Here is a 15,889-nt window from a genome sequence, read left to right as displayed (position 1 = left end):
GTCACTTGCTCATTTTCACTTGGCTCCGCCCACACAATCCGCTCAGCTGTGCCAGGCTCATGCCCTTCATTCAGACTGTGTTCGCTGCCTGCAACGCTTGTGCTGTAGGCTTCTGCATGGTTTAGTCCATCACTGCTGTCAGAAACTTTTCAGATACTTTCACTGTCTTTTAGATCAGTGTCCAGGATGGCTACTAAATGCGTGTTAGAGCCACCCCTCCATCAGAGACAGCACAGCTGCCCACTGTTCTCCCGGCAGTCTCCTGTGAACAGTGTTCCCCTCGGTCACTCAGTCGTCTGTAAGTCAGACGATTTTGAAAATACTAGATTCTAAGTCAGACAATTTGATAACCTCATTGTGCACTTCACTTCATATGATTTTCAAGAATTATAGGAATAGATGTTTTATTATAAAATTGAGCACTGAATTATGTAATTGGAAAGGAGCTACCCCAACTTAAGGATTCACAATCACACCAAAGAAACATTTAATCCAGAAAACAAACTTCTTAACATCGTGAGTTTTGTAGAAACGATTGAAGTAAAATATAAATCGTCAGTTTCTTAAAGTTTCATCTTCCCTTAAATCTTAGAACCTTACAAAGTACACATGTTAAAGATCTATGGTACAGGATGATATTAAAGTAAAAGAATTGAAAAGTCAGGAAAATTTCTTTTAAAAATGAATTATTAATATTCTATTCTTAAGTATTATTACATTTAGGAAGGTAACTGAAATACCTACTTTGTTTACTATTAAGAGCCAGGTGCAAAGGGCTAGCATGAGTGCCTACTAATTGAAAAGTTGGAGCTTCAAATTTACCCAGAAGCAACTCAGAAAAAAGGCCTGGAAATCTACTTGTAAGAAATCATCCTTGAGAGCCCTGTGGAGCACAGATCTACTCATGGGACCATCATGAGATGGTGGAATAAATGCTGGAAAACTTCTTAAAAACTCTTCTGTTCTAATTGGAAATTTGAGTCAAAGCACAGTTGCCTAAATTCAGTGGTGGGCCAGCAAATCTGAAAATTTAAACAGGAGTTGAAGATTTTAATGTTCCCTGGGTTCAGAAAGATTATGTTCCTATGAAAAGTGATTGCCATTAGATACCAAACAAAGTACAAACAAGTTCTCCCTACAGAGAACTTGACATTTAAATGGTGTTCAAATTAAAAACAAGAAACAAAACACAAACAAAATACCCCATATTGATAAGACCAAATACAAAGTAAGAAATGAAAGAAGAAAGAAGAAAGAAACATCTGAACTTAATTTAACTACCAGTAGGCTGTTACACCCCTACAAATGGGGCCTCCCTGCAGGCTGAACCAAGAGTCCCTGTGAGGAGGAAGAGGAGGGGGAAGAGAAAGGGAATTCCCAGAGTCTCTCTTACAACAAGGGCACGCCCCTAGGGAGGCATCATCAGACTGATAGGTTGGACTCCACCCTACAGTTTCACACAGGTGCAAGTTGACATAAAAACCTAGCCACCACAGTTCATAAAGGTATGAGATAGAAATGTCTCAACAGAATCTCTGTCATTTTATCTTAATGTGGGTCATTGACAATTGCAGTATTCTTGAAAGATCAATAAATGTTGAACGTGCTACTTCTGAAACATAACAGTGAAGAGAAAGTAACATTTTCATATTTTCTCCATTGCAGATGAGATCATAACGAACATCCGTCTACAATTATCACGAATCTTGGTGCATTTTTTTAATGTTTAAAAAAATTATCAATTCGGAGTTAATACGTATGTCATTCCATAGTTTACTCACATCAAGCAGTATTGTACAATCGCTACCACAGTCAGATTCCAAACATTCTCTTTCTTTCTGGACTCTTTGACATCATCTAGCTTTTACCTCTGCTCTCCCCCTCACCACCACCACTGTGGCCCCACCCCTGAAACCCTTGTTCTACTTGCTGTCCCCATTGGTTCTCCAGTCATATACTGAAAGACAGAACAGCATATAACACAACTTCAAGCCGGTGATCTACTTGGTGTATTTTTGTAAGAAAATATCTAGGATAGTGTTTTGATGGACTTGTTGTTTCTGAGCTATTCATACTCTGTTCTAAAAATAGAAAGCACATATACCACAAAAATGATTTTAAAATGTTTTCTTATTCCAAAAAGTGCTCAGAAAATCATGGATGTAAAAAGGCTGATGTTTTGTGATACATTCTAAAACCAAAAATCATAATCAAGTTAAAGGACCTCTCCCCCTTGCTTTTCTCAGTGGAGTTGTGTGACCCAATTACTCCCCTTTACACTTATTGAATTTTTAATGTGAAGCAAACTATAATTGCATTTTTTGATGTGCTTACCTGTGTGCATAAAATATGAAGATTTTTCTGGTTCCCATAAAAAGTGTTATACGTCTTCAATAAAGAATTAAGTTGGTCTCTAAAGCAAAAAAAAAAAAAGAATTCGATTACAATTGGTTTTAGGCTCTTTTATGGCAAAAGGCAATAACAGTGCTTTCCGTTTGGACCAAGCTGTGCTGTCTAGGAAAACAAAACCTCTCAAGTGGATAAGAAAGAATTTTTTTATATCAGCAAGTAATTTTATATCAAGAAGGCATCCCAGGCCAGTCCAGTGTAAGTCCATGGGTCAGCTGCTGGTCGGAGCTTTTCCAACTCTGAGAGCTGCAGGCTGGTGACCAGAAACGTGCAGCAGGACGCAGGCCGGTCACAAGGCAGCAGTGCAGAGTAGTGGGGCTCCGGGGTCAGCGGGCACATGGGAGGGTGACAATAGCTCTGCAGGTTGGTGGCCCACATACGGCCAACCCAGGAGGCAGAACAGAGAGTCCCGGCCACGAGGAAGGTGAAAGGAAGAACAGGGGAACGACGGTGTCTCTCTTAGGAAAAGGCCATCTCCACATGGAAGCATCGTCAGGCTGTGACAGGGTTGATAGGTTGGAATCCACCCTGATACATTCACACAGGTGCAAGTTGACATGCAGTCAAACTGCCACACAGTTCACAAAGGGAGGAGCCAACGTGTCTCAATGGAATCTGTCACTTTATCTTAATGTGCACCATCGACAATTGCAATATTCCTGGAAGATCAATAAATGTTGAAGGTGCTACTTCAGACATAGATAACAAAGAAGGGAAGACAACTGAAGACAAACGTGTTGAGGAAAGTATTATGTGGAAGGCATTAGACATCCAAAATTGGGTTGCTTGTTCCTTTTTATTTTCTCCAATAATTTGAACCCTGGTGGCACAGCTTAAACCCACCAACCCCTCTGTGGGAGAAAGGTGAGACCTTCTTCTCCCTTAAAAGAGTTATAGTCTCAAAAATCCATGGGGGGCAGCGCTACTCTGTACCATAGGGTTTCTTTGAATTGGACTTTACTGGAGGACAGTGAGTTTGCTTTTTAGTTGAAATTAAGAACTTATTACGCACCCCACAATTTGTTCTCTGGGGCTGCAGCAATCACTAAGGAATGGTTACTGTTCCTGAGGACATCACTTCGGGTGGCAGGAGGACGATTGGAATTCAGGCACCTGCCTCTCTTCTACCCTTCACTCGGTGACAGCACAGCTCGCGACACTTATCCTACATCTTCACACGACAGGTCTTTAGAAACCAAGTCTTTCTCTGTTCTTGAATGGAGTAATTGTAAGTACATGGTCCACTTACGTATGCAGAGGAGACATAGCTTATAGATAACAGGCTTAGATGCAGTTAGTCATCTAGAGTTTCTCTACTTCTTTGGGAATACATTTTATATATTTATGTATTTATATACTTAGAACCATTCTCACTCTTAAAATACTTTTTAGTTCTTGTAGAAAATGCCCATCAGGACAGTCACAGAATCATGCCCCCAAGTCAAAGCCAGAAAATATTATATTAAAATACAATTCCTTCATTGTACAATGAAGAAAACTCCGTGGCATAGTGATTAAAGGACACGGCTGCTAACCAAAAGGTCAGGAATTTGAACAATCAGCCGCTCTTCAGGAGAAAGATGGAGAAGTCTGCTTCCAGAATCATTATAGTCCTGCACATGGAAGCAATTAGTCCAAAGGAACCCCAGTTTTCATGATCCTGAGACCACAGGAACTAGATGGTGGCCAGACAGCACAACTGAAAGGATAATTTTAAAAAAAGATCAGGCTTATAGGTCTGATGGAGACTGGTGGAACCACTGAGACTATGGGCCTTAGTCACCATTTAACTTTTTTTTCCACCTTAATCCATTTTAACTTTTTAAGCCATGCCTGTGACTCAACTTCCAGCCAAATAATAGGTTTATAAAGTGAACAAAACACCAGAGGAATGCACATTCCCAGAACAAACAGTCCAAGATCAAAGGGCAGTATATACCCAGGGGGTAAAGCTTAAAAGGGAAGCAGGAATAGCAAAGAAGCACACATAGGAATGGTAAACACAGGGAGGACATGGTAAATGTGCTGCTGCATTGTGGGCATTGCGCTAACAAAATCACAAATTAAAATATGAAAAAGGATTAAGTGGAAAACCAATGTGCTCTGCACACTTAACCCAAATTACAAAAAAACCCCAAAAACCCTAAAACCAAACACACACAAATATCATAGACACTGTGTTAGTCTGAGTACTTTAGAGAAACAAATCCACAGAAACTCATCTATAAGAGAGAATTTTATATAAAGGTTAAGTGTGCATCAAGAAAGCATCCCAACCCAGTGCTGCCCAAGCCCACAAGTCCAACATTAGCCCATATGTCCAACACCAATCCACAAAGTCCTCTTCCATCTCACAAAACACACACTATGATGCCGACTGCAGGAGGAAAGCTGAGTCAGTGAACGTGTAAGCATCTCAGCACTGGCAGGGGTCTCCACACAGCTGCTCCAGCACCCAGGGTTGCATCGGGGTAGGTCCATGCAGCTTCTTCTTGTGGATATCTTACAGGAAGTGAGCCGTGCCAGCTGAAGCATAGAATTGGCTAAGGCAGCTGCACCCTGGTCCACCAATCAGAAAGCAAGAGACTTGATAACTAGAAAGGCAAGGCTCACTGAGCCATTTATCCCTCCGCCCTTCAATTAACCCACATGTGTTTATCAGAGACATTGGCACAATTAACTAACTACCTCAGACACAAACCCATGCACAGGAAGATGGATTGTTTATAATCAAATGAATAGTAATGAATGGCAATGAACCCCAAAGAACTGAGGGATGGCCTGAGGCTCTTGACAAGGAAGGGTTTAACAGAGTGGGGACCCTGATCTAGACTTTTAGTCTCCAGAACTCTGAGAGAAAAAACACAATTCTGTTCTTCAAAAAGGGAGAAAGAGTACAGGCTTGGAAACCCTGTGGAGGCATGTCTAATCTGTCCTGTGTAGTCACTATGAGTCAGAATGACTGGAGGGCAGTGGGTTTGGGCACTGTGTAATTGAGATGTGACCTTCAAGGAAGCCATCCGCTGTTCAGGCCCCACGGATGAACAGTCTGGATTGTTCCAGGCCTCTAATCTTATTTTTCTCCACATATTTGATTTTCACCCAAGATATGTAAAGGAAAATTAGTCAAGAAGTATTCAGCAATTCTCATAGAAATGTTAATCATGGTTTTATGTTTCCAGGAAATGTCATATAATAAAACTCCCAAACCCGTTTCCTGTCCTGCTAAGAAACTCTACACGGAGCTCTTCTTTCCCAGCCATTAGGGACCCACCCTTTCTATCATTCTAGAGGACACAAAGCCATCAAAGCCATTTAAACACTGAGCTCCAGTCACGTGCCTCAGGAACATCTACGCACTTTTTACATACGGCCTCATTTAATGCTCATGCCAACTCTGTTTAGACTTGTATGATACTTAAAGAAACGGAAAATTCCAGAACCCATGATCTGAACCACTGCTCTAAGTTTCTTTCTGAGGAAAGAGGCTGGTGGCGTCAAATGGCTAACTTTGCAGGTACGGTAGCAGCCCAATGCGCAGTCCGCTACGCAATCCTTCATTTCATTGAGCTCCCGGGTCATGGTAGGTAAATAAGATGCCTGCAGATCTATAGATGATAAATGACCTCTGAGAACCTAGCAGAAGCATCTGAACTCTTCAGTGGGCTAGAGTTTGAATTAAAACAGACTCAGGTAAAGTAAATTACTCTCTCTATTCTGATATTTGGTAAAGGTACCTTTTTAAATTGTGAGATTGCAAGGACAAAGGTTTATTGATGAGCAAAGGAGGGTGTGGTGACTGTAATACACAGATAGCTGATTGTTGGGTGTTGGGACAGGGAAAGCAAGTGATTTTGTTGATCTCAGAGAGTAGAATCATTTGCCAAGCAGAATGATTGCATTAATGCTACTTCTCATGAAATGCTTCTGCAAAATTCCATTTGTCAGCTCTATGCCCGACCTTGGGTAAAATTGCATCCAAGAACTATTGTTTAATAAAGAAATGAAGCTGAGTCAAAGCTATTACACTCCCCTGATGGGCACAGTTAAGATCTGACCACATCATCATGCAAAACTCTAGTTAATATTTCATTAGAAGTTTATAAGTTAACTGTCACTAGCTTAGGAGAATCCCAGGAGACAGTGCGGATCCAAATCTAGAAAGTAGGAAAATGAGCAGAAAGGCTAGCATGGGCACTCTAAGTGTTGGTGAGGTGGATGACTAAAGGGAATCACAGGAGGGCAGGGCTTCCTCTAGGTCCCTAAGGGAAGTTGTGGAGAGTGAAGGTGTGGAGGAGTGAGCAGTCAGGGAAGGACAGCAGCATGTGCTATGGAGAAAAAGGAAGGGTTAAGGTATTACTAGCTGTGGTGGTGAAGATAAGGAAAAAGAGATGAGAGCAGGAGCAATTTGCTCAAAGTAATCATAATAGAATTTCCACTATCTCCCTCTCATCTCCACATCTACCCCCCAAACTGTAACTGTACCTATCCGCGTCTTCCAGAGCTAAGGCTGACTCATTCACTTGCATACTAAATCCTATGTTTTCCCTCAAGGTAATTCCCTCTTCTCACTTTTGAATCATAAAATTTCCTCTTTTTCGTAGCGTTCCTGTCAGCATGTTGTTGCTAGTTGCCATCAAGTTAGCATACAGTCTTTGGTGATTCCAAAAACAACAGGATTGAACCATGATGATTCCCAGGGCTTTCATGGGCTGATTTTCAGATCACTAAGCCTCTCTGCTTAGTCTGTCCTAGTCTGGAAGCTCCCCTGAAACCTGCTAGAATTTAGCAACATAAAAGACCCCACTGTGGAATGGATGATGCATTGTCTTGGAATCAAACTTGGGTTTCCCTCATAGAAGGCAAATATTCTACTTCTGAATTTCCACCAAATCACCAATTTTTAAAAAATGGACTAGATTCTGGATATTCCTACATCGACTCCTTTCATTATCTCTTGAACTTATTCCAATTTCTATCCAATCGCATTCATTGTCATCGAACATTTCTGTTGATGTCACAACCAGTGGTTTTCTGTCCCAGTCCTCGTGTGCTGATCTATCAGCAGAATTTGGTCCAGTTGATTTTTCTTTCATACTTAACTTATCTTCACCTATCAGGCAAAATACTACACTGATGTCCATTTTTCTCCAACGGTTTTATTGGCATATAATTCACATAGCGTACAATTCAATAGTTCAATCCCAGCAAGAAGAGCTGTATGATTATCACCACAATCTGTTTTAGAACATATTCTTAAATCTTGTTCTCATTTTTAGTAGCTTCCCATTTCCTCCCAACCTTCCCTGCCATATACCCAAAGGATCATTAATCCAGTTACTGGCTCCATAGAATGGCTCATCTTGGATTTCATATACAGAAAAACATGAAAAAACAATAACAACAAATAAACCACAATAACAAAGTAAAACCGATAAAAAGACCTCATTAGAAAAGAAAGCAGAAAATATGAAAAACTAGGACAAATTTAAACAAATCATAAGGCAGATCAAATTATAGGGTACTGAATTTTAACCTAACTACATCTGCAACAATCCACTTTCCAATTCATTCTGCATTTTAGCATACCTGATCTATTGTCAAAGGGGATTCACAATGAGCTTAATCCACATGTATTTCCCCATCACTTAAAAAAAAAAGAAATAGCATTAAAATGGGTCTACAGGGAGGTTAAATGGTAAAATATTACATTTTGACCTATGTCTGCCATAATTGATACAATGTTCTCTATCCAATAACAGGACTATTCATACCCCTCAATGATGACTGGAAGGGATTCACAGGAGGCTAAATTCATTTGTAGATCATGCAAATGGATTTGGGGCTTCAACTGTCATCCATAACCTTCTGTAAACCAGATGGTCACAACTAAGCTCTGATGCCATTCCCTCCTTTAGATCTGGATTATATTATATACAATCCTTGGATCACATAGTTGGTGTGGTTCTTCCATATGGACTCAGTTGATACTTCACTTAGATGTGTGTTTGTTTGAAAAAAGTCTTTAAAATCCCAGAAGTTTTTTTTGTTTTGTTTTGCTTTTTTCCGGATAGCCGGGTATCATCTAGTTTCTTCACCATACTTTGCTGTAGCACCCATATTTTCAGTGATCCCTTCATGAGGTTGATCTCTGGTATCCTTTTCTTTCCAATTTTCTGCACATTATTTCTCACTCGCTTTTAAAAACTCTTCCCTGACTTATAAGTTTTGACATATGTTGGGCTCAACCCTTAGATCACTTGTCTTTCCTGTCTGGACTCTCCCACTAGTTTATCTCCTTATTTTCAGGACTATGTTGTCCAATATCTCTAGCTCAGACATGTTTTCCTAATGTTAGACTCATCCATTCAACAGCCTACTTCTGCACTCAGAGGATAATAGGCATCCCAAATGACTTCTGTTTAAACTGAGTCTCTTTCAGCACCTCCCACCAGTTCCTCTGCCAGGCTTTCCAATTTCAGTTCATAGAAGCTTCATTCTTTTCAGTGCTTGTGCCCATTGTCTTCATGCCATTCTTTACAAAATTTTACTTGTGTATGATACCAATAATATCATTGTGCCAGAAGTTCAGGCTGGACATGGAATAAGGTATATCATTGCTGCTATCACATGGATCTTGGCTCAATGTAGAGAATACCAGAATGAAGTTTGCTTGTGCTTCATTGAGTAAGCAAGGGCATTTGACTGTGTGGACCATAATAAGCTGTAGCTAACCTGGAGAAGAATGGGAATTCCAGAACACTTCATTGTGCTCATTTGGAACTAGTACATGGATCAAGAGAAAATTGTATGAACAGAACAAGGGAATACTGACTGGCTTAAAGCCAGGAAAGGTGCATGTCAGTGTTGTAGCCTATCATCATCCTTGATCAATCTATACACTGAGCACATCATCAGAGAAGCTGTATTATATAAAGAAGAGTGAGGCACGAGGATTGGAGGAAGGCTTATTAACAACCCATGGTATGCAGAACACACAACCTTTCTTTCTGAAAGTGAAGAGGAATTGAAGCATGTGCTGATGAAGATCGAGGACTGTAACCTTTAGTATGGATTTTAACTCAATATAAGGAAAACCCAAACCCTCACAACTTGCCCAATAAGTAGCATCATGATAAATGGAGAAAGGCTGAGGCTGTTAAGGATTTTGTCTTGCTTGGATCCAAAATCAATGCTCATGGAGGAAATAGTCAAGAGATCAAAGGACAAATTGAATTAGGTAAATCTGTTGCACAAGACTTCTTCAGAGTATTGAAGAGCAAGGATATTACTTTAAGGTGTTCCTGACCCAAGCTGTGGTGTCCTAAGTTTGACATTGAATAAGGTAGCCTGTAGAAGAATGGAGACATTTGAATTGTGGTGCTAGGGAAGAATATTAAAAGCACCAGGGGTTGCTAAAAGGACAAACCAATTTGTATTGGAATTAGTAAGTCCAGAGTGATCCTCAGAGTCAAGGATGCTGATTTTGTCTTACATATCATCAGGAGAGACCAGTCCCTGGAGCAAGACATCATGTTTGGTAAAGTGGAGGGGGGCTGGAAAAGAGGAAGGCCCTTGATGGATTGACATGACACAGTGGCTACCTCAAGGGACTCAGGCATAGGAACAATTGTGAGGATGCTGCAGGACTGTGCGGTATGTTGTCCTGTTGTTCATATGATCACTAGGGGTAGAAGCCGACTCTATGGAACCTAATAACAACAACAACATCATGACAAACCTTCTTCTCTTGCATTCTTTGTCCAGTTCATCAAACCTTTTGGCTGACAAAAGAATATCTTCATGACGTGGTTTGTTGTCACTCTCATCACTACCATCTTGGTCTAAGCCAACAATATTTCTCCCCTCGATTGCTGCTCTAGCCCTTTAAAATGCCTTCTGTATTGGTCCGATGTCACCTGCCCTCCAAACAGCATGGAATCTTTGAGTGGAAACTTGATCACTATCTCAATTCCTCCAAGCTTTCCAATGCCCTCTCATTACTCGGAATCCAAGCCAGCATCCTCACAATGACCTAACAAGAGGGATCTGATCTGATCTTCTGTTACCTCTTTGATTTAATTTCCTACTGTGCCTTCCTTCACTCACTGCACTCCAGCGAAATAGCCTCCTTGACGTTCCTTCCAGTCTCTAAGGACACTCTTACCACTGGGCCTCCAAGTTCACCGATCCTGCTTCCCCGTATGGTCTTCCCCAGATCTTCGTAATGCTAGATAACGTATTTTCTTTCATTATTTAAACAAAAAGTTACCGTCTCATGTAGTCCTTGTCAACCATCCAATATTCAATTTTGCTTTATCGGAACATTTCCATGTCCTCATTTTCAACCTTTTACAGTTTCTCCTAAATAATACGTATTTTACTTGTCTAACATGTCTGTCTCCTGCATAGAATACAGGCTCCATGAATGGAGTGTTTGTGGGTTCTGTTTTCACGACATTCCACGTGAAGTCCCTGAGTGGCGAAAACTGTTACTCTGTTTGACTGTTTACTAAAAGGGGTGTGGGTCGACCTGGAGGTGCCTTGGCAAAAGGCCTAGCGATCTACTTCCAGAAAAGTCAACCACTGGACAGCCTGTGGCTCACTCATCTGCTCTCACACATGTGGGGGCCGTGAGTCAGAATCAACTTCCCGGCAATTATTTTATGTTTTTATTTTCTGGAAGAGTGGCTGGCTCACTTAACAAATATTAACAAACAACAAATATTTATTAAAGGAATTCATCAGTAAAATTCTTATCCCTCAAAAATGCAACATAGCAAACAAACGGGAAAAAGCTTTTATTACATAAGCAATTTGATGGGAAAAAAGCTTAATGATATTAAAACATAAATTACTAGCTAAGATCTCGCTGATCCTCAATTCTTCTGTTTCCCTCCTATAAGAATATCGATATCATTAAGAAAGAGATTTGAGTCTGATTTTTCACTGTTAACTTAGAGACTTACTGTGAGTAGGCACTTATTAAATACTTTCTGAATATTGAACGAGAGTTCATGAATCTTGATTATTACATACTTAAATGTTTTATGTTGCCTTTTTCTCAGTTACAAATTTTAAATATGCATATTCCCAAGTATCATGACAGTCCACACGATGACAAAATGATTCTGCAGAATTCCTCCATGTTATCATTCCTAACTGACTTACTTTAAAATTTGAATGTTAATGAATGTTTCTGCTCTAAATATCTTTGTGTACTCTGATATTTTCCCCTTGGGGCCATTGTTGTGGGGGTATTTTCTAAAAATTATAGTACTGGTAAATTATGTAGCTCTCATTACTGAATGCCAGAGCAGCACACAGAAAGTTCAGGTTCACTTGGGATGCACCTCTTGATCTGCTGAGCTCTGAGAGTTGTTATGAAAGCAAATGAAGCTTTATATAACCTTGGTCCCTCAGCTCCTGTTTCTGATAAAACTTCATTACAAACTATGGTCCAAGTATCTTTGGAAAGTATTTACCTTAGGCCCATGTATGGTCAGAAAGGTTAGTCCATAGAAACAAGCAATTTGGAACATGTTTCTGTATCTGAACAGCACCTAACTAAATGTCTTCACCAGCAAGAAATGTCGACGTGACCTTCAGCATTTGCCAGCCGTGCTCAGGGCCACACGCGTCTGTAAGTTTTGTTGAAATACAGGCATACGAACTCATTTATGTACCATGGTTACTTTCTTCCTATATCCGCAGAATTGAGTCGGTGCAGCAGACATTATAGACTTGCAAAACTAAACAACACAAATGATGTTTGAGAAAGTCTCCGATCCTGGCAATCCCACGTTTTGCTGAGTAGACCTCCATAGGGTTTATGCTGTGACCTTTTAGCAACAGTTGCCAGGCTGTTCTTTGGAGGCACCTCTGGATGAGTCGCCCAGTGTTTAACCCTTTATACCACCAACGGACACATTCCCTATCAGGCTCATTTCCTAAAGGCCTAAGATATTTATGATCTTTTCTTGAGGAGATAGTTTGTTGACGTCAGTGTAACACATAGCAGCTGGTTACTATAGAAACCTTCCATATTTCTTGTTACCTACTGGCAGAGGGGTTCTGATTATTAATGGCACTTTTATGGATATTGGGGTATGGAAATATCATGGTTAGAAGATTAAAACAGTAGAATAAGGTGTTAACACAAAATAAGTTAAATTAATGGCATATTAGAATAAGGGGAAAATATTCAGAAGTTAAGTAAATATCCATAGTAATGGTGAATGCATCCCACTGATTCATTGTCTGTACCCAACCGGAGGAATTTTTGAAGAGTGTACATTTTTGCACTTGATGAAACAATAGATTTCTTATGGCATTGGAAAGAAAATGTTACCCTGTAACAGTCTCATTGACTTGTCGGCTGTGGGGAGATAAAGAGTTATTCTCAAATTGATCATCAGTGACTCAGTGATATTTGAAGGGGGGGATGCAAAAAAAGTAGGATTCTTAAAATGAGATTTAAGATGATATCCCTAAATGGAGAGTGTCAGTTTATGATCTGGGGCAGAAAGAAATAATAGCTAAAATTTATTAAGCTCCCACAATATATCAAGTGTTGTTGTAAGTGCTGTTAATTGTATTGTCCATCTAAATATTCTTGATAATGCTATAATGTAGGCCTAATTCTCAATTTAAAAGACTCAAGCAACCTAACTACCATTAAGTCGATTCTGACTCATAGCAATCCGATTTTAATTACTGATGTAGAAACTGAGGTTCAGAGAAATCAAGACACCCCAGGTCACATAGCCAAGGTAGTCTGTCTCCTCTGTTCAGAGGTTTAAATTTTATGTTCTACTATATCACATCTGAGATGGAAGATCTGAATTCCAAATGCTTCTGGAAAACTGGAGCTGTGATCAGAAATGCAGCTCAGGAAGAATAAATTGAGGATAGTAGATTTGAGGTGGGAAAATAAACTGCCCAGACAGAAATGTATACATGCAGTCCAAAAGCAGACCTTTGGGACTTCACTGGTAATAAGCATATAATTAATTAGATGTCAATGGATATTATTTAAAAAATACCCATTCTGAAATACCAAAAAGGTGGAGAGAGAATATGAAAGAAAGTGTTATGAGATAACTTCTACATACCAGGGTTAGAAAGGTATGGAGAAAGCATTAGACCATGTGAGAACGTCAGGGTTGTAAAGAGATACTTGAACCATTATTCCTAAAAGGGCAAGCGGTTGATTATTCCATGTGAAAAAATGGCAGCTAAAAATGTATACCAACACATTGCTCACTTTAACTCTTTTGGCAGAGAATGAACACGAGTAAATTTATCCTATTTTTGTTATAAAAAGGAGCCCTGGTAGTGTAGGGGTGGTGTGTTGGGCTGCTAAATGAAAGGCCAGCAGTTCAAAACCACTAGCCCCTGTTCCGGAGAAAGATGGTGCTTTCTACTTCTATAAAGAATTACAGTCTTGGAAATTCAAAGGGGCAGCTCTATCCGGTCCTATAGGGTCATTATGAGTCGATGGCAGTGAGTTCAGTCTTGGAGTTTGTTTTAACATGGCAAAGAACGCGCAATGCAACATTTTCAGGCACCAAAAGTTGTGTACTGGCAGTTATTGAATCGAGTGATGGAGTAAAAACATGAGCTTTCCTCTGAAGGCTTAAAAAGAAGTCTTTCATTAGGCCTCCACTCAAGTACTCCCTCAATGCAGGAAGACTTTGTTCTGTTAAACTGGCATTTAATGATGTTCACCTTCCCCACACGATTGCTGAAAACAAAGTGGGTGCATAAACAAATGTGGTGAAGAAAGCTGATGGTGCCCAGCTATCAAAAGATACAGCATCTGGGGTCTTAAAGGCTTGAAGGTAAACAAGTAGCCATCTAGCTCAGAAGCATAAAAGCCCACATGGAAGAAGCACACACCAGCCTGTGTGATCATGAGGTGTCGGTGGGATCAGGTATCAGGCTTTAAAGAACAACAATCATATCATTGTGAATGAGGGGGAGTGCGGAGGGGGCATTCAAAGCCCATCTGTAGGCCACTGGACATCCCCTTACAGAAGGATCATGGGGAGGAGAAGAGCCAGTCTGGGTGCAGTGTAGCAACAATGAAACATACAACTTTTCTCTTGGTCTTAAATGCTTCCTCTCCTCACATTATCATGATTCCAATTCTACCTTACAAATCCGGCTAGACCAGAGTATGTACACTGGTACAGATAGGAACTGGAAACACAGGGAATCCAGGACAGATGAACTTCTCAGGACCAGTGGCGAGAGTGGTGATACTGCCAGGGTGGACGGAGGGTGGGGTAGAAAGGGGGAACCAATTACAAGGATCTACCTCTCTGGGGGGTGGACAACAGAAAAGTGGATGAAGGGAGACGTTGGACAGTATAAGACATGACAAAGTAATAATTTATAAATTATCAAGGGTTCATGAGGAAGAGGAGGCGGGGAGGGAGGGGAAAATGAGGAGCTGATACCAAGGGCTCAAGTAGAAAGCAAATGTTTTGAGAAGGATGATGGCAACAAATATACAAATGTGGTTGACACAATAGATGGATGTATGGATTATGATAAGAGTTGTATGAGCCCCCAATGAAATGATTTTTTTAAGTCTCTATCTTTCCCAGGTATTTTGGTGTGTCCCATTACAAAGCAAAAATGACAGAGTTTGAGGTTGATTTGACAAGAAACTGAGTGCTGTGGCTCTAACTTGTCTGGTTCAGCTGACCGATTCGAATCATGGCATCTAGCAGAAGGGCTGCACAAGGAAGCAGTCATTCACAAGAGCCACTTGCTGAGTGAGTACAATCAAGGAACCTCGGCCAGTGTCTGTGTTAATGAAAGCTTCAAGAAACATATGTTACTGTAATGAATCCTAAAAACTTAAACTGCCTTCTAGTTGGTTCTGACTCATAGCAACCTTACAGGACAGAGTGGAACCGCCCCTGTGACTTTCTGAGATGGTAACTTATTGCGGGAGTAGAAACACCTAACTTTCTCCAGAGGTGTGACTGGTGGTTTTAAGTAGTTGACCTTGAGATTAGCAGTCCACCAAATGTGTATCCCACCATGCCACTAAGGCTCCTCCAATGAACCTTCGAAGGTAGAAATTAAACAAGAGAAGAAGGGTGTGAAGAGCTGACCAGGCAAAAGAAGAAGCATTAACAAGTGCGTGCAGCTAATTCTGTAGTTGTGTCAAAAATACAAAGAATATCATGTCCAAGATATAGCACCTCTCTGTCAGTTTTACTGTGGCCTGCAGATGGCTGTGATGCTGGAAGGTCTGTCACGGGATTTCAACTTCGGCAGGGTTATCTCATCCATGGTGAACAGGACGCAGCAGCGCTCCCAGACAAAGGCAGATTAAATCGGTCAGTGACAACCCTGGGAATCCCAACAGGCCGTTGTCCAGGATAAGGCTTGGAAGATGAGCCCCCCTGGTTGGAAGACACACTGGTTGCAACCCTGGATTTAAGGGCCCCATGAAGATGGT

The 15,889-nt window shown here is 40.6% G+C and overlaps 1 protein-coding gene across 1 annotated transcript in view; it reads right to left on the bottom strand.

The window, feature by feature from the left end:
• RASSF6 (Ras association domain family member 6) overlaps window positions 1–15,889 on the bottom strand; it is a 67,471-nt gene that overhangs the window by 16,128 nt on the left and 35,454 nt on the right. The window contains exon 3 of the mRNA XM_004703371.4: window positions 2,335–2,413. Within this exon, the coding sequence (XP_004703428.1) occupies window positions 2,335–2,413 (79 nt within the window). The remainder of the gene's footprint in view (window positions 1–2,334; window positions 2,414–15,889) is intronic.

The sequence above is a fragment of the Echinops telfairi genome, unplaced genomic scaffold, assembly GCF_000313985.2.
Source record: "Echinops telfairi isolate 266 unplaced genomic scaffold, ASM31398v2 ScPeMD7_7468;HRSCAF=8506_0, whole genome shotgun sequence".
Classification (NCBI taxonomy): domain Eukaryota; kingdom Metazoa; phylum Chordata; class Mammalia; order Afrosoricida; family Tenrecidae; genus Echinops; species Echinops telfairi.
Note: the sequence above shows the minus strand (reverse complement) of the source record. Positions and strands in the feature narration are given on the sequence as shown.